A 19,883-nucleotide genomic window follows, 5' to 3' on the forward strand; every position below is an offset into this window, starting at 1 on the left:
AAAGATTGAAGTTACACGATGAAAAGACTTCTAATCATGCCAAGAAATATTCTTAATAATTAAAAATGTTCTATATTTAAATAATTTAGTATATTATTAATAGTTTTATGATTAAACTCCTTTTTTCAAGCTCAGTTGTGTTGTTAGATTTTCTTTAATTTTATTATGAATGTAAAAAAAAATAAATAAACACACCGAAAAGTTTATTACAAAATTTAAGTGAAACAACAGTACAAGTTCTGGCTCTTGTCTTTCCACCTTTCTGTGGAAAGACCTATTGATATTCTTCTGTTTATTATTCTTTTTTTTTTTATTATTTTTCCGCCGCATGTTTTTTTGTTTGAAGATTTATCGAAAAGATTTATAGTCCATAAGAATGTACTCCGTAGAAGATTATTGCAGTTCACCCTGCGTAAATGTGCCACCCCTTTCGAAGTTATTGCCCCTTTCGCAAGAAATGTTTGTTATCGCTACTTCTCCGAAACCATAAACCGCAGAGATTCCAGACCTTTACTAGTGTTTACGACTGATTTAGTAGACTCTCCAATCAAACATTGCGAAAGGATTCGTTAACTCCTATAATGAATTATTTGAATGTTTGCAATGTTTACGAATATCAAGAACTTTTCTAAAACGACAAGGCGTAGAGACATGGGACCAACTGCAAAAGATTTTACCTTTGACCTTAAAATCTAGGTGAAGGTCAAAGGTCAAGGTCATTCAAAATATGTAAAATTTAGCATTTTTTATAGCTCTTTTGTTCTTAACCAAATTCTAAACATCTTTGCATCTTTAGTATGTACTCTTAAAACCATTTCAGAGATTCCATGCTTGTCCCCTAAAATTGAATCCTCTGAAAAGTGCCCCTTTCAGTGTAAACCCTTGTTATCGCTACTCCTGAAACCACAAACCTTTATTAATGTTTACGACTGATTTAGTGGACTCTCCAATCAAACATTGCGAAAGGATTCGTTAACTCCTATAATGAATTATTGCCCCTGAATGTTTGCAATTTTTAAGAACTTTTCTAAAACGACAAGGCGTAGAGTCATGGGACCAACTGCAAAAGAAATTGACCTTTGACCTTAAAATCTAGGTCAAAGGTCAAGGTCATTCAAAATATGTAAAATTAAGCATTTTTTATAGCTCTTTTGTTCTTAACCAAATTCTAAACATCTTTGTATTTTTAGTATGTACTCTTAAACCCATTTCAGAGATTCCATGCTTGTCCCCAAAGACTGAACCCTATAAAAGTTAGTGCCCCTTTCAGTGTAAACCCTTGTTATCGCTACTCCTCCGAAACCGTAAACCGTAGAGGTACAAAACCTTCAACAATGTCTGCGACTAATTTAGTACACTTCTCATTCTATTAGTGCGAGTTTTCGTAAACCATTTTAAGTAGTTTTTGACACTGACAGTTTCTCATGTTTACGAAGAACTGAAAACTTCTTAACGACAAGTCGTAAAGACATGTGGACAATGCGACCTTTGACCATGAGGATAAGGTCAAGGTCAAAGGTCAAAGTTATTGGGAAAGTATCCAAATTGCTTATAAACTTTTTTTTTGGGGGGGGGGGGTTGTTGTTAAATTATCATGACCCTTGACCTTTGAATGTAAATTTATTTCAATTTTTTTAGATTTAATATCAATTGCATAAATCCAAAACCAAAAAAAAAAAAAAAAAAAAAAAAAAAAAAAAACCGAATTTTCCTCTCAAATAAATTTCCACGCTCTCAGTGACACAGTTTTCTTCATGAAATGCATGTTTCAAGTTTAATTTATGCTGATAACTAATAATACAATCCAAATAGAGATGATTATTTAATTTTACCTATAAGTTCACCATATCTGTCAAAACGAACGCGCCTATATTTTCATAAATAGTAAACATAGTGCCGACACGGAAGTTCGAAGGTATAATAAGCTCTGTATGATTAACTCAAATCTACTCAAAGTATAAACAAACTCAAATGATTTTTTTAAATAGCAAATCGGCATTTCCATTATACACCAATCGTGTTTTCAGAACTATTCATTATTCTTCTCTATGTTCCATCACAAACAAATAAATACAAACACACGCGTGTCTATTTTTGTTTAAATCCATGTGCTTTCATTTCGCCAGTCAAAATTTAATTTTTTTGGATTTTTTTTTTTTTTTTTTTTTCCAACCCAAAGGACACGGAAACACTTAAAAAGGTGGAAAGACGTCTCATTGTTCTCTGAACAATTAGTTTACTAGTTTTCTCTTCCATTTTTTTTTCTTCACTTAAATGCTCCTAGTGCAACAAATACGTTGGAATTATTGCTGATCAAATATGATCCCATCGCTCTTGTTTTGTGAGCTGGCTGACAACGCATTAACAACTCCGTGAAAGCGCATTGTGATCGCCAACGGACGCTGTAGAAACGCCATGGGAGCGCAATGATCGCGGTGACAACTCCGTGCTGTCGTGCTGTAATCGCAGTCGAAAAAATCACAAGACGATAAATCTCATTAGAAGCGCCGTAAAAACGGGATAGAAACGCAGTGACATCTCCGTGAGGTCTCCGTGGAAGCGCAGTCTACTATCACTGCGTTCGTGCCGCGATCATGTGCGTCTTCACGGCGTTCATACGGAGCTCCCACTACGTTGTTGGAGATCTCACCGCGCTGCTACGGCGATCATACCACGTTTCTACCGCGTTCTTATCAGACGGCGATCACACGGCGCGTACTTTGTGCATGCCCAAAGTGATCGCCGTCCCCTGGCGTTCTTGGAGACCCTACGCGACCCTACGGCGTTCAGTGGAGATCTCGCCGCGTTGGCACGGCGCTGTAGGAGACTCTACTGCGATCACCTCGGCGTTTTGCATTTTTTGAGGACGCCGTGCAGTCGCCGTGAGGACGCAGCCCCGGTGTGACAGGGGTTTAAAATAGGAGGTGCGCAATGGCAATATGTAATAAAGATTCTGTGAAAGTTTCATCAAAGTTCATTCAGTGGTATGAGAGGAGTTGCGGATAAGAGATGGGTACCCCTAAGTGTAACAGACGGACGGACATACCGATTACTATATAACCTCCAGCTTTTCAAGCGGGGGGTATAAAAATTAGGGCAAAAGTCTACGAACTTTTTGAATGACCCTCGTACAATCGCTCTCCTCGAAAATTCAAAACTATTGCTATCTATGACAGCATTTTTATACCCCCGCTTGAAAAGCGGGAGGGTATATAGTAATCGGTATGTCCTTCCGTCCGTCTATCTGTACGTCCGTCCGTCTGTTACGCTTTGTGGTACCCATCTCTTATCTGCAACTCCTCTCATACCACTGAAGGAAATTTAATGTAACTTTCACAGAATTTGTATTACATATTGCCATTGTGCACCTCCTATTTTACTTTTTGATATGACAAATATTTTGGATTTTCCAGAGCAAAACATGGACACTGTCATTATATTCATATGGGAGGCGGGGGGTTTCATTTAGTGAGCTTATTGCTCACAGTACCTCTAGTTTCAATAAGGAATAGATGGAATTCGTAAATAACTTATATATAACTTTTCACTTGTCATCTGCAAAATAATTTCGCTGTTAATCAACATGCCAAAGTTTCTGATTGACAATATCTATAAGGTTTTCAAAGATCAAGTCTACCAACAATCTGATAAATTTCCCATGGCCGTGTTAAAGGCAGACTTACTGAAGCAGAATTTATATGTATATGTCTCTCTGTTGATTCGATACGCAAGAGAATGCTTTACGTATGGACAATTTCGAAAAACAAGCAATAGTTTGAAGAACAAGTATTCTGCATTGCATAAGCAATACATGTCCCCTAACGGGTTCCCCTTTTCTTTTTAGGATACAATCTCGTTTGGAACATTAATTTAGTGCATAACGAACCCAATCGCAATCCCAATTATGAAAATTAAAAATGCCATAATTCCGTCAAAAACCAATGAAGCGGAACGAAATTCAAACTTGATCTGTAACCCTTCAAGATACACTCACATACCAAAAACCAAAAAGTGCGGAAAACCGAGTGGGACAGACTGACACACAGATGGAAGGACAGCTAGACAGACGGACTGACAGACTCAGAGGAAACCTATAGTCCCCTCCGGTTTCACCGTTAAGGGAATTATAAGTTGATGATATAAGTATATCAATTGTGCAATTTTAAGTAAACATTTTGAAAGCTTCACTGGTCTATACGAAGACATTGTAATCAAATACAATGTATCGTTAAGTTGGATGCTGATTTTGACATTTTTCCTACAAATTGTTAGCTTATTATGCCACACTGAATAAGGGTAGAATTTTTCCATTGTCTCGATCGAGGAGCGCACGGTGGGTTTGGTGGGTCGAAAAGGGACGCGTTATCCTCCATGGCAAATAATTCAACCTCTGTTGCTTTTTAGAAGTCTGTGTTTGCTCAGCTTATACTTTTTATCTGGGTTATTAGTATAAGCATTCGTTATCTTTATATTTTATAGTCGTTATTAACTCATGGCTAGTACATGTATTTTGATTTAATTGACTCTTTAGCACCTACATGTACATGTAAAGCTATTCAGTGCTTTTGGCGTTTCGTTCCTTGACTTCGAGTCCATAATTGTAATTTATCACTGATAATGACATAGTCATCCAACCAGGAAGCTTGGGCTTGGAGTGTACTTAGTTATCACACAGGCACCAAACCCGCTTGAATTTTTGACCCCCTAGTATATAATAACTTTATGTACTACGGTATACTATGATATAATGTAAGACAAGCTCGTGAATTATACTCACATTTTTTATCGGAAAAGTAAACATTATAATTGTTGTACATAAAAAAAATATGGTTCCTAATATTAACACTACCGTCAATAAATCAGAAAATATCCAAACTGATAACAGAACATACATGTTATGTAAATGTTTATAGTTAACGCATGTACATTTAATTCATTTTTTTATGTATTAATGTGCAGAGTACACAATAGAATTTCGTGTAATTCATGGAATTCAGAAAATATATCCGAAATCTCCGATTGCACATTTAGTGTAAGATATAAAACAAACATCAAGACATGTATTGTTTTAATTTTAAGTATTAAATTGCTTGACTCAGAAGATTTACTCCTATCTCTCCAAATCAAGACAAAGAGGGAGATTTTTTTCCTGTTTATAAGATGCTATAGTTTCAGTCCGATAAAGAAATATTCACGGAGAGAATGAGTCTGAAGAGATTTGTTTCCGTTTGACAAGTGAGGTTTATCAGCAGAGCCGGGCCCCCGGATTGATCGGCGAGGTTTGGTATCCAAACATGGCGAACCAAACATTCCACCAGGTAGGAAAAGCTTTCTGTTGCACTGAAATGATTCTCTGTTATCAGTGATAGGAATAACAATGGCTGGCATACATTTCTTCATCTGCCTTCTGATTTCCTTTTCATCTATATATGGTAAGTGAATACTGGATTCCTCACATCTAAAGAATGATTTGAAATAATATTGAAGAAGTTATGTTTCCATATCCTGTGTTTTCAGTGTGTACAGTACTGAGTAATTCTCACGAGTGTTATAAAGTAGACGGAAACAAAGATGGATTTCTTCCAGGTAAAGTATTCTTTTTTAATTCACAAAAGGCTAATAATAAAACAATTGAAACAATGGTTCTCATATATATGTACATGTGAACCAATTATACAGAAAAATACATTCTACACTTATAAAGGAATTTATAAAATGTTTTTTTTAAAAGAAATATCAATAATATTAAAAACGGAGTACATAAATTTATACACATGCCTTAAAGTATTGCATGTCACGCACATTTTGGCACAAAATTGGTCAATGATTTGGGAAAAGCATTATCAATAATGCAACATTGAAAAAATATTCAAGTTAAGAGAACAGATGTTTAACTGTTAGATAATTATTTAAGCTCACCAATAAGACAAATTTTCCAAGGAATATCCTTAAAACGAGTAGTACACTATCTTCCACAACTGATATGAGAGTAAATTAGTCCGTCTGTTCGCTACATTGTAAAGCTACTGAAAGACATACATTTATAAATTATTTACCTATTTTACTTTTTTTTATTTTCATTTTTTCAATTTATTTATGAGCTTTTAAAGATATAATTGGTATTGGGCGTGAGATTTTTAAAAATGTTTGTTTTAATTTTTTTTAATTTATTTACTTTTGTGCGTATGTGTATAGATACGAAGAAGGTATAATAATGTTGTGTAAATAAATAGGCAAATGAATGGTTGTTTTAACATAAATGACTGTGTGACTGGGCGTCGGCTCTTTATAATGTTGTTGTTTTTATATTAATGGAAAGGACATGTTAGATAAAGCAGGCAATATTTACTTTTGGATATATTACTCAAATTAGATAATTCCCTTGAAACGGTATCCTGCAAAAGGTAGGCACGGGTACGTCTGACATCCGTAGGCCCAATTCTGTAAATAAACAAATGACAAGTATGCGTGATTGCACTCGGACCAAGTTTCACCAGGGCTTCGTTCAAGATAGTAGCAACACGTAGCAGCTACATGTACGCTGCTGAACGCACCCCAGGATTATTCGTGGGTCGTCTAAAAAGTTATGCAACTCCCGGTTTATCATAATAAATGTAGAAACACTGGATTTTTTCACTGTCTACCTGTACGTATTTAATATCTTTTAATTTCCGAAAACAGCATAATATATTTTTAACAGACTTCGGAAGAAGTTTTCATTCAAAGTAAGCACGGTCCTTATAATGAGCTGAAACCTGTACAATAGTCCCTGCCAAGAAGATGAAAACGAGGGCGTCGTGAAAAAAGAAATCATAATAAAAACAAATTTACTACGTACATGTATATGAAGGATGTTGTTTTGATATCTAGAAAGACAAACTTTTCACGACAGTATAATGTTCAGATGGAATGTGAAATTATTTTTTTCCCTACAAGATCGTAGTGCACATGGGACTGGGCAAAAAAAAAATGCAGAGACACCAGAAAAGTACATCCTGTGAGCTGCAATTTGTTTGTGCCATGTTACAACGCACTTTAAAAAATTACGCACTTTGAAAAAAAAATTTCAAAGTGCGTTATATTTGGGACCAAATTAACGCGCTTCGAAAAAATAAAATTTCTTTTCAAAGTGCGTTAATATCGACCATCTTAACGCACTTTGAAAAAAAAATGTATATTCTTACAAATCTTAGGTATGATAAATAATTGAAACTGTTGGATAACTTTTCGGTGTAAAGGTCACTTCAGGATGTGAAAATGAGCGATTTTGATTTTTCCATACTTTGAAAATTTTTTCTCTCCTAAATGTTTTATTGTGCTTATTCTTTTTCCAGTTTGCATGCATTTATTTACTGAAAGTTTTCAACGTCACAATAGTTATGCAAATACATATATCTGGGTGTAGTATAGGCATCGGTACCGGGAGGGGGGCTTAGTAAACACACAATTTTTTTTACAAAGATATACATAATATAGACATTGAAAATTTGAGCTTACCTTTAGGGGGGGGTTGTCCACGTTCAATTTGCTACCGTCGGCTTTGTAAAAAAAAAGAGTTGGGCTGAGAGACCTTCTACTCGTCTTCTCTTTTGTCTCAATGAAGTTAACTCAATACATGTAAATTAAAAAGTTTTTTCGAAAGATATAATTATTACAAAATAATTCTCTCCATTACTAAAATCTTAGTCTAGAATTTTTGTATTATACATATTTTTTTAAAGTGCGTTAAATTTCCCCTTGGTAAAAAATGTTGATGTACACTCTTAACGCACTTTGAAAAAAATTTTCAAAGAGCGTTGAGTGTGTCCCAAATTGAACGCACTTTGAAAATTTTTTTTTCAAATGCGTTGATTTTGTCCTAATTTTAACGCACTTTGAAATTTTTTTCAAACTGCGTAATGTTTTTAAAGTGCGTTGCCACAGTGCCAGTTTTATCGTGAAAGACATTGGTTAGACATCATCGTCGTAGTTTATCGAGATTTGTCTGAAAAAAGAAATCTGAATGTGATTTTTTTTCATAAAGTCAGATAATGTAACAGAGCGGATGTTACAACAATGATTAAAAATATGTACAAAAATATCATTTCTCAATTTAGACTGAGCTACTTGCTCAAAAAGTGATTCACGGGAAAGCTCAGATGTACCTTCTGAGAACCCAGCAGAGAAAAATATATACAACAAAAATAGAATATTGGACGGGGTAAAACTCAAAATCTCAATTTAGCTTTTTCACCATTTCAAGTGCGGCTCAATGCTGGATTACCTATTTATTAACCAAGTTTATACTTTAATTTAATTATCAAAAGTTTAACTTAAATGTAAGATAGAGATAGAAAGACTTGTTCTGTCAAACCCCTGTCCCACCTTAATCTAAGTTTTCGTCAGCACCTTGACCTCTCTACGACTGTCCTTCTGACTAAATGTGCTAGAGCTCAGGTCTGAGAAGACAGCGCTTTTATACCTTTCTAATTTGCTTGAATTACTTGATTTTTATTGACTAATGACTAAAATCAACTTCTCTTTACGAAAGAGTTCCTAATATCTGTGATCATCACAATAGTTCTAACAAGTTTATCTTCTCAAAAAGATAGGTGAGCTAGCGCCGTAGCAATTTTTAAATTCAGAAAGGAAGGTTCGTGTTCAGCTAATTTATTTTGCTGAATTCTTTAATGTTTAATGAGTCTGAAGTCTGATGGTTAGAGTTATAATTTTTTGTGAAGTGTATTTTACAGAATTAAAATTATATTAGTGTGGAACTGCATTGTATCAATCGCTTATTGTGTCTTGCCAACAATTTTGAAAAGACGTTATCCAGGAAGGGGGTATTATTCGTAAGCTAGATGTATAGAATCTTAGCATTATATGACCTAAGTCTTTCTTGTGTAGTTTACTTTAAGGTGTAAGTTACACAGTAAATGAACAATCTTCAGAATCAAACAGTAAAGGCCAGTGTTATTTAATGACGCAACGGCATTGTTATCATACAGTATATCTATGGTCGTTTTCACAGACAGCTAGACCGTGAAGTATTCCCAGAATGCCCGACCGTGAAGTCGAGCATGCGTATTCCAGTCAAATGGACTAACGTAGTACACGTAGTTGCTAGCGCCCAAGAGCGCTAGCAATTACATGTACCTTAGAGATGCTTATGACAAAATATGCATTGTATAAGCCAGTTTTCTATTTTTAAAATATTACAAAAGAAAATAACTTGAGACTCGGTTATCAGTATATTAGCGCACTTCTTATACTTAAAGAGGAAGAACGATAATAACAAGAGGCTCATAGGCAACATCGCTCACCTGAGCATATTAACTAGAAAAAGGCACAAATCAGTAAACTGTTAAGTATTGAAAAGTAGAGCTTGAATTTTAAATTATTTGAGAATTCTTTCATATCAATAGCAATGGCTTTACTGTTCTTGAACAGATTTTTCCCTGTATATTCCATATTCCTTTGAAAAAAAATCCATCTCCATTATGGCCCCTCCCTACCCCTGGAATCATGATTTGAACAAATGTAAATCTACACAATCTAATTGTGGTGCTTTGGCAATGGTGTGGGTCCTAGTTTGGCACCACGTGGCTCCAAAAAACCCGGGAGAAGACAAGAACACGTCCGTCAGCTTCAGAGTTTAATTTTAGAACAACATACATGTAATTATTTTCACGCCGAACCCGACGGCAAATACACAATTGCACCACACTACTCCCCTCCCAAGAAAAAAAATGTTACATTTTCAACAAACACATAAAACAAATAGTACATGTACAAAGCAAAATGTTTAATTTAACTGTCAAATCTCTGTGGGCACCTCACCGCTCTCCCACACCTAGTGAATTCCCCTTGGTCCATTGGTTTCTTTGTGACAGGTACTACTGCATCATCCTTCTTGGAGGCTTTCCCTTCGTTCTGTAGGCTTGATTCTGTTGTCCAAACATCATCGTTTCCTCGCCTATCCTCAACTCCATCTGCACATTCGGAGGCTTTCTCTTCATTCTGTAGGCTTAATTCTGTTGTCCAAACTTCATCGTTTCCTCGCCTATCCTCAACTCCATCTGCACATTCCTTAGAAAGTTCGTCAAAGTCGTTACAATATTTTAACTGGCGATGAACCTTGGCAATCCATCTTGGCAGTGTTTCAACTTGACATGGCTTCACACGATCAACTTTTTTCGTTATCACATTATACAAAACTGGTCCCAACTTTTTTGAAACAACAGCTGGTCCTTTCCAGAGAGGCTGAAGTTTTGGGCTCTTCCCTTTCTTTTTAGCGTCATCCTTGATGTAGACGAGGTCACCAATATTATATGTTCTCTCATACAGCCTTAAATCATGCAATCTTTTCTGACTTTTGACTGCTTTCTTCAAGTTCTGACGAGCAAGATCCTCGCACTTCTTCATAGATATCCTCAGTTGTTCGACATAATCTGCTTCAGAATGCTGCTCAGATGGATGTAGCCCGAAGATGACTTCCTGTGGAAGGTGAACGTCATGACCAAGCATTAGGCGGTTAGGCGTTAGTCCTGTGCTGGTGTGCGGCGTACTGCGGTAGGCCCCAGCAAGAAGTGGGAGATGGGTGTCCCAATCATCTTGGTTTTGGCTAACAAAACACCGCATCATTTGCAACAGGGTTCTATTAAACCGTTCTACCAGTCCGTTGGAGGACGGATGATACGGAGTTGTTCTCGTCTTTGCCCATCCCATCAGTGAAGCCAGTTTTTCATCAATTCGTTGTCAAAATTTCGACCTTGATCTGTGTGTATTTCGAGAGGTACGCCAAACTGTGCGATAAACTCCTTTACAAGTATCTCAGCAATGGACTCGGCGGTTTGGTCAGGGAGGGGGTAACACTCAGTCCATTTGGTGAACTGATCTACTAATACAAGAATATACTTGTTTCCTTTTTTAGATATTGGAAAGGGACCCAAGATGTCTAATTGTACCCTGTCTAATGGGGAACTCCCAGAGTACTCTTGTAACGCAGATCGGTTGGTTTTGTGTGCTTTTTTACTCACTGCACATTTTTTCGCATGATCTCACATAGGTGGTAACATAATCTGTCATGCTTTACCAGTAAAAGCTTTTTCTCTGTATGGTACGTTTGATACCTGGGTGGCCAGACAATGGGGAGCAATGAGCGATCTCCAATATCTCTTTCTGGAAGATGATGTCAAATTGACTTAAATGCTCAAGCCAACGTGCGAGCTGCCCCTGTGGAGTTTTGAATCGGTAAAGCCAGGTAAGGGAGCCATGATCAGTTCGAACAATGAACTGCCTTCCAAGCAGATAATGTCTAAACTTCTGGGTGAAAGTAACAATAGCAAGCAGTTCCTTCCTGGTAACACAATACTTAATATGCGAAGGACCCGGACGTTTGCTTGCATAACTTATTACCTTCTCGTTGCCATCTTGATGCTGTGAAAAAACAGCTCCTATGCAATAGTTAGAAGCATCTGTGTCTAAGACAAAAGTACCATTAGTCATAGGGTAAGCCAGTATGGGTGGGGATACCAGCTTGTCTTTCAGTGTGGTAAATGCTTCTTGCTGATGACATCCCCAATCAAAAGTCTTTCCTTTCTTATTTATCTGGTAGAGTGGTTCTGCAATCTCTGCATATTTATCAACAAACCGACGATAGTAGTTTGTCAAGCTGAGATAGGACTGGACATCCTTGACAGATTCAGGTCTTGGCCCTTCCTGGACTACGCCGGTAAGCTCCGGGTTAGCCTCCACTCCATTTTTGCTGATTCGGTGTCCAAGAAAAATAACACTTTCCTGAAAGAAACAGCACTTTGATGGCTTTAGCTTCAAATTACATTCCCTGAATCTTTCCAGTACTTCTCTTAGGTGGGTTATATGCTCTTCTACTCCACAATGACGTCATATAAGTATATCAGAACCATGTCCCATTGAAGTCCTTTCAGCACAAATTCCATAGCCCTTTGGAACGTACCTGGGGCTCCACACAACCCAAACGGCATGCGAGTATACTCGAAAAGCCTATAGCGTGTGATGAATGCCGTCTTTCTACGTTCTTCTGGATCCACTTCAATTTGGTGGATACCCCTGCTGTAGATCTATAGTCGAGAAAATAGTAGCTCCTGCCAGGGTATCCAGACATTCTTCAATGTTTGGCAATGGGTAAGAGTCCTTCCGGGCTACGTCATTCAACTTCCGATAGTCAATACACCATATGATGCCACCATCTTTTTTTCTTACCAACACAACAGGAGAAGCTCAGTCAGATCTGGATGGGACCACAATTCCACTGTTAAGAAGACCTTGTAGGTGTTGCTTTTCTTCGTTCTGGAATCCTAATGGTGTTCGTCGAACTGACTGACGAACAGGTGCTGCATTGCCAGTTGCGATATGATGAGATATTGAAGAAAAGCATCCCACATCATTGGCATCATTAGCAAATACGTCTTGAAATTCAATCAGTAAACTTGTTATTTCACGAGACTCCGATTCTGTACGTCCCTTTATGGACTTTTCAACAAGCCCTGCTAAGTGATTTGGTACTTGGTTTAAGTATTTTTGGTCTGGTGCCTCTTATGGGGCTCTTATCAGTTTCTGTCTCGGCTTCAACTAACTTCCCCAAGTGTGTGCCTGCGGTTAGTCTGACCTCATTAGGTGTTTGGTTAAGGATGCGTACAGGGATGTTTTCGGTCATGTTTACAAGCACAGATCCTGTGTGAACTCCGTTCTTCATAGATGCAGGATCCAGCACACCAACCAGCTGGTTGTCCGGTTTGTCCAAACAACCTGTGACTATTGTTTCACTCATAGGGGCAAGTGTGGTTGCTGTACTGACACTTACTCTTGCAATATGTACTTGATCTGAAGTATTAGTATATCCTAGGACAAGTTCCCCTTTCACTAATAAATCCCCCTGTCTTGCTAAGACTACAGCATCAACAGCCATCAATAAATCCATTCCAATTAGAACATCATCGCGGATGGGAGCAATGCACACTTTCCAATTGGTTGTTGACTTGCCCAAGTTAATGCGTACACAGACATTATTTACTGCTATCATCTTATTGCCAGTTTCTGCATTACGAAGAGTGACCTTGTCAGAGCAAGAATAATTCAAATCTACTTTTTTAACAAAGTCTTGAGATTGAACTGTAATTTCTGCACCAGTATCAATAACTGCTTTTGTTTTATGACTGTTAATTTCAACTTGGACTCTGATTGATGATCCCCCTTCCTCTTTTCCAATTTTGAGCATCTTTTTTTCATCATCATTCTCAACTGATACATCGGCTTTTCTATTTGGTAAGCGTGATGGTGATCTGGGGCAATTTCTCTGAAAATGATTTGTATCACCACACTTATAACAACCTCTTTGAGGAGATGGTGATCTTTGTGATGATTTGGTCATTGCTATTTTTCTCTCTATTAACTTTTTTAGTTCCATGATCTCTTCCTTCAATGTTTTCTCTCCAGATGCAGCAGTTGACAAGGCTCTAACTTGTTCACCAGAATCCCCTTCTTCTTGTCTGTCTGTGAGTCGTCATACCAGGATACTCTTCTAGAATAGCGACGCTGCTGGGAATCTTCACGGCCTAAGCCCTGTAATTGTGCTGAAGTTGTATAACAATATCCAGTGCTGCTGTAATAGTTTTAGGCATTTTATTCAGGGCCTCGTATCCTATCCTGGGATTTTTATATCCTTTTAAAAAGGATTCGGCTGCAATTTCCTCTTGAAGTTCAATGCTCACTGACGGGAATGCTCTGGAAACCAAGCGTCTGACTTGTTCAGCAAATTCGTCATCTGACTCTGATTTTTGCCTGATTTCCTCCAATCGCTTTCTTGCAGTGGTTGGAGGGTCTTTTCTATTAAAGCGATCTTCCATGTGCTTGAGTAATCTAGCATAATCGTTCTGAACTGAAGACGGTAGGCTACATAAAAATTTGGATGCCTGGCCTCTTAAGCACTCAATGAAACGGTCCAGTTTCTCTTCTGCTGACCATCCATAACGTAGAGCTGCTCTGTGGAAAGGAACTAAGAATCCTTCCCATTCTCCACTACCATCAAATGTTGGTAATTTTTGTCGAGGCAAATATTCTTGCCTTACTTGTCCTACAGAAGCTGGGTAACGGCTTGTCTCAAAATTGCTAATGGTCTTCCTGCAGTTCTCCCATGATACCAGTCTTCTGTGCTGTTGTTTCCTCCTGACTAGCCTCGTTTTTTGACATCTTTACAAGTTGAGCAACTCCTGTGGGTCCACTGAAACTGTTAACACGTCAGGTGTAGGGGCACTCCAACACTCTTTGACGATGTCTAATTCTAGTCGTCGTATCCACTTCCTTGATAATAAATGATCTGGATGTATACCGTCCTTCAGGAGATGGAAATTAATTGATTGTCTACCCTTACCCCTGACCTTCACAATATCCAAGTGAAACTGGAGAGTATTTCTGCCTAAAGTGTCATTCAATTCACAAAAACTGCGATTGAGTAGCGTTACCTCCTCTTTGATATGATTATCAGCACTTTGGAAAGATTCAGGATGTCTATGACAAAGATGGGAGTTGTATGCCTTAGCTGAGTATACGGGAATGGTCATGAACTTTAATGACCCTTGTTTCGAAGTTACAAACTTTATGAGTCTTTGAAATTGTTCTAATCGGTGAGCAGTTGCTGAACCTACTTTATTGTAACTCAGCTCTATGTGTTTATGCCTGTATTGTCCAACTTTCTGTGTAATGCCACACACTCCCAATAGTACATAAACAACAAGTGGTCTGGTTTCCTGGAATAATTTTTCAAGTTCCGGAATTGCCATGTCGATAGCACTTGCAGTTGTTGCCCCTGGGTGCGTAAGAAACTGCAGTGGAATTCCTGAAGAATTTCTGTTTCTTCGCAATGTATCTCCAAGGCTGTCTGAAATGAGTACTGGTAGCTTTTCACAGGAAGTTGACAGCACCTTAAGTGGATTTTTTTTCCAAAACATTTATTATGTTTTTTGAACTCATCAAATTGGAGATAATTCATTTATGACACAAAACCAATAACTGAAGTTCATGACTTATAAAGAATACTGTTATAGCAATTTTATTTATGTATTTATTTTAAGATTTTTTTTTATTTTAAACCAGTGACTGTGAAGAATAAACAGAATGCGGATTCACACAATTCTGATATTTAATAACAACTTATAAATCAGATTGGCCTCACTCAGTACGATGCACGCGTATCCGACAGAGAACGGGTTCACACTTCTCTGTAACGCAAGCACGTGGTCTGGCTCAGCACGGAGAAACAGCCTTTTCTCCAAACAATAAAAGGATACACAAAATATATGATATCAATAAACACTTCTGACACCTTTGTGGTGCTTTGGCAATGGTGTGGGTCCTAGTTTGGCACCAAGTGGCTCCAAAAAACCCGGGAGAAGACAAGAACACGTCTGTCAGCTTCAGAGTTTAATTTTAGAACAACATACATGTAACTAGTGCTAATTGTAACGGGGACCGTTACAGATGTTCCCCAAACGCTCCCCATGTCCCTTTTCGTGCCTTATTCCTCTTAGACCTTTTATAAATATGCTAAGTATCCAAGGATTTCATTTAAGAATATAAAAGTTACAATGATATCAACTATCAACTATATATCGTTTAAGGTCAAGATCTAGTAAATAACTTGACACTAATTTCTTGGTGCTAGATCCATTATGACGTCATAATCAATTTCAACTTTCTTTTTCCCGTACTTTACGGCAGTAGCAGAATTATGTACAAAATAGGGTATTTTCATGTTATTCAATTTGAAATCATATGAAAAGTAAAACCGGATACCTATATTAAATTTGATATTGATTTAAAGAAGAGGCCATAAACATACTAATTACCGTTTTCTGAGAAACTGTAGGCAATCTGGATACATTTTCTTTGCCGAATACGAAAAGAACTCCCATATTCATGACTGGTTTTCTTAATTTTTCATTGAAAATGACGGTTTAAAATACAGTTTTTCATTTTGTTTTCCTACAAATTATGCCCGGAAACACCTTATTTGACCAAGCTAAAGTTGTAAAGCATCAATAAAGGAAATTATTTCTCAAGTTTGATAAATCTGTAGGCACCTTTCATTTACTAGATCTTGACCTTAACGTTTTGCATTCGCGCACACGTACATCTACATACATATGCAAGATGATTATGGCATGTTGGTTAAATGATTAACATATCTTTCTATCCCGCGAATCAAAGAAAAAAAATACATATATAAAGTTACCATTTTTCAAGCATATGTCATTTTTTAATATATCGATTCACATTTTATTTCTCTACTTATTTTAACCTCGGGCTCAAAGTTGGTTTTATTCCGACGACAAGGCAGGGTTAAAGTCGACTAAGGGTATCAAGCCGATAGCTAACCAATCAAAATGAACTTATTCAATAGTAGTTCCATACATGGAAAAGGGATTTTCCTTTCTGTTCGGAATTTTTTAAAAATATTTCCTATCAGGCCATTTTGACAACGCTGGTACCTGTGCCTAGTAAATTTTATATACTCTGTAAATAAATATATAAAGGTTTTTGACCGGAACTATTCATTTTTTCCAATGCATAGGGGGCTACTTTCTGGGGTTTACAAGAGATGTTTAAAAAGACATTCGTGTCAGCTAATGTTTAACCCCTTCTTATTAATATTTTTTTCATGAATGCAAATATCTGATTATTTTACGAAGGAGCGTACCTGTATATTGATTTTTAATATACCGAAAATCGCTATTTCTGGGGATTGCGTAATTCTAAAAAAAAATTCAAATAAATTTCAAAGGTAAAATAAACAAAGGATGCTTGGCATTAAAATATTATTTCAAATCAGTAGAATTAAATGCTATTAACTACATCTGAATAAATAGGCTATAAAAGGCTTATATACCAACTTTGTTCATCTGCACTTTAATTTTAAACACGACAGGATTTGTTATTTTTTCCGTATAAATTAATAATTTCTATATACTTTGGAAACTCAAATCAAATATTTTAATACACTTTCCTCGAGCTCTTTTCTGCAGTTTTCCTGAAATTTTATGTGGGTCCGAGGTGTTATTTGAGTTTAACAGCGATTCTCTACGTTGCCATTAATTTGATTTGTTTCGTTGTTGCGGGGGGAGGGGGGGTATTTTTATTGTTAACCTATTTAACGTTGGAGTTGAATCTTGTTTCTTACTCCAAGAACTTAAGATTGATTGTGACATTAGGATGAAAGGTCAAGGTCATTAAAAACCACCACCTCTTTAACTTCTATCCTGCCAACCGAAATAAACTCTGAAAAGGTGTTTCTAGATACATGTACATGTACTTCATGTTTCTTTTTAACCTTGGGTCAAGGCCATGATTGGTCATATTTAAATGGAAGTTTCCTTAGAATCAAGTTTGTTCAAGTAATGACAAAGGGGGGGGGGAGGAGTAGGACTGGGCCACAATAAACGATCAAAGTTTTTTTTATTGGAATCTATAGGAAAAATCCTCTCCTAGAGAACGGAAAGACTATAGTTAAGTTATACTGATAAGGAAGCATCACTATGTAGTGCAATTGTGTATTTGCCGTCGGGTTCGGCGTGTCAATAATTATGTTCCCCAAACGGAGTTTGGGAACATATTGTTTTTACTTTTTCTGAATTTTTTTTCTCCGATACTTTTTTGTCCGCGAGTGTTCTCGTAAACTACTCATCCGATCTAGGTGAAACCTTTTTAGGATCACTAGGTATGTTATGTAGATGTGCGGAACGAAGGTCATTTAGCGCGCACGTGCGTGCGTGTGCGCACACGTGTAACACGTGAAATGACCAATATAATAGATAAAGCCGTAACTTTTCAAATTTTGGATGAAATGCTTTGAAACTCATAATGTAAGGATATATTAGTAATATAGACATGATGACATGGTCAAAATAGCAAGATCTCACGCGCATGCACGTGCGCTTCGCTCCGATTGGCTGAAACTAAAAGTCTAAATATCTTTTTTTGTTTTCTGACAAAATCCTTTGAAATTTTTAACATAGCCATACATTATGAAGATCTACAGCATGATATATAAGAATAATCATGAACACACGCACATGCACGTGTGCTGCAATCTGATTGGCTAAAACTTTAAATGCCTACAACTTTCTTCGTTCTCAATAATACAGGGTGAAATTTCGAATATGAATAGATATAATGAATGCCTACATTATTCTACTATCAAAAGTAAATGCAAGGACGTGCATGCACATGAATCCGCACACAATGCATTAAAGTATACTTGAGTTTGTGATGTTCATGCAGAATTAAGAACTTCTAAATGTCAAGACATGTAACATACTGAAGCATGCAGATCTTTTGACCCTTGACCTTGAAACTTAAGTCAAGGTCACTGGTAACCTGAATAAAATGTTGATATTAGCTACATGTATATACCAAAATCACCTTGACCTATGAACTTGAAATCGACCTTAACCTTTGTTCCTACATATATTCCTATGTAAAACTTAGAACTTCCATTGTGGCCCCGCCCTATCCCCGGGGTTCATGATTTGAACAAACTTAATTTTACACTACCCGAGGATGCTTCCACATAAGTTTTATCTTTCCTGGCCCAGTGTTCTTGAGAAGATGATTCTTAAAGACTTTTACTATGTATTTCTATGTTAAACTTTGATCCCCCATCTTGGCCCCACCCTACCCCTGAGGGTCATGCTTTTAACAAACTTGAATCTACATGTACACTACTTGAGAATCCTTTCATATGAGTTTCATCTTCCTGGCCCAGTGCTTCTTGAGAAGAAGATTTTTAAAGGTAACATTAATTTTTCGTTAATTCATAATTATTTCCCCAGGGGAGAGCGCATGGCTCTTCATTTGAACAAACTTGAATCCCCTTCACCTAAGGATACTTTGTGGCAAGTTTGGTTGAAATTGACCCAGTGGTTCTTGAGAAGAAGATAAATATGTGAAAAATTTACAACGACGACGACGACAACAACAGACAACGAACAATTTTGATCAGAAAAGCTAACTTGAGCCTTAGGCTCAGGTGAGCTAACAAGAGGCCCATTAGCCACATCATTCACCTGAGCATTGGGGTTAGGAAAAAGTAGAAATTGGTTTATTATTGAAAAGTTTAAATAATCCAAAAGTAGTCCCATGACCAATCATGGTTTTACTATTCTTGAGAAGAAGATTTTAAAAGAATTTTCCAATATATTTCTATGTAAAACTTTGATCGGCCATTTTGGTCCCTTCCTGCCCTTGGGGGTCATGATTTGAACAAACTTGAATCTACACTACCCGAGGATGCTTCCATATGAATAAAATTATGAACAATTATGGTTTTGTTATTTTTGAAAAGAAGATTTTTAAAGAATATCCCTATATACAACTGTATTTCTTTGTGAAATGTTGGTCGGCCATTGTTGCCTCGCCCTACCCCCAGGGGTCATGATTTGAACAAACTTGAATTTATACTGAGGATGCTTCCATATAAACATGATCCGTCATGGATTTGTTATTCTTTAGAAGAAGATTTTAGAAGAATTTTCCAATATATTTCTAGGTAAAACTTGGATCAGTCATTGTAGCCCCGCCCTATCCCCAGGGGTCATGATTTGAATAAACTTGAATCTACACTACATGAGAATGCTTCCATATAAATATGATCAATTATGGCTTTGCAATTTTTGAGAAGAAGATTTTTAAAGAATTTTCCTATATATTTCTATGTAAAACTTTGATCGGCCATTGTGGCCCCGCCCTACCCCCAGGAGTCATGATATGGAGAAATTTAAATCTACACTACCTGAGGATGTTTGTCAATAAGTTTCATCTTTCCTGGCACAGTGGTTCTTGAGAAAAAGATTTTTAAAATATGCCACCAA

The 19,883-nt window shown here is 37.0% G+C and overlaps 1 protein-coding gene across 1 annotated transcript in view; it reads left to right on the forward strand.

The window, feature by feature from the left end:
- Positions 1-2,594: 2,594 nt before the first annotated feature.
- Positions 2,595-19,883, forward strand: part of LOC134273435 (uncharacterized) — a 35,710-nt gene continuing 18,421 nt past the window's right edge. Inside the window, exons 1-3 of the mRNA XM_062755628.1 lie at positions 2,595-2,715; positions 5,241-5,318; positions 5,518-5,586. Of these exons, the coding sequence (XP_062611612.1) occupies positions 2,595-2,715; positions 5,241-5,318; positions 5,518-5,586 (268 nt within the window). The remainder of the gene's footprint in view (positions 2,716-5,240; positions 5,319-5,517; positions 5,587-19,883) is intronic.

Source organism: Saccostrea cucullata, unplaced genomic scaffold (genome assembly GCF_032062105.1).
Source record: "Saccostrea cucullata isolate Sc308-1 unplaced genomic scaffold, CSIRO_AGI_Scuc_v1 ctg676, whole genome shotgun sequence".
NCBI lineage: Eukaryota > Metazoa > Mollusca > Bivalvia > Ostreida > Ostreidae > Saccostrea > Saccostrea cuccullata.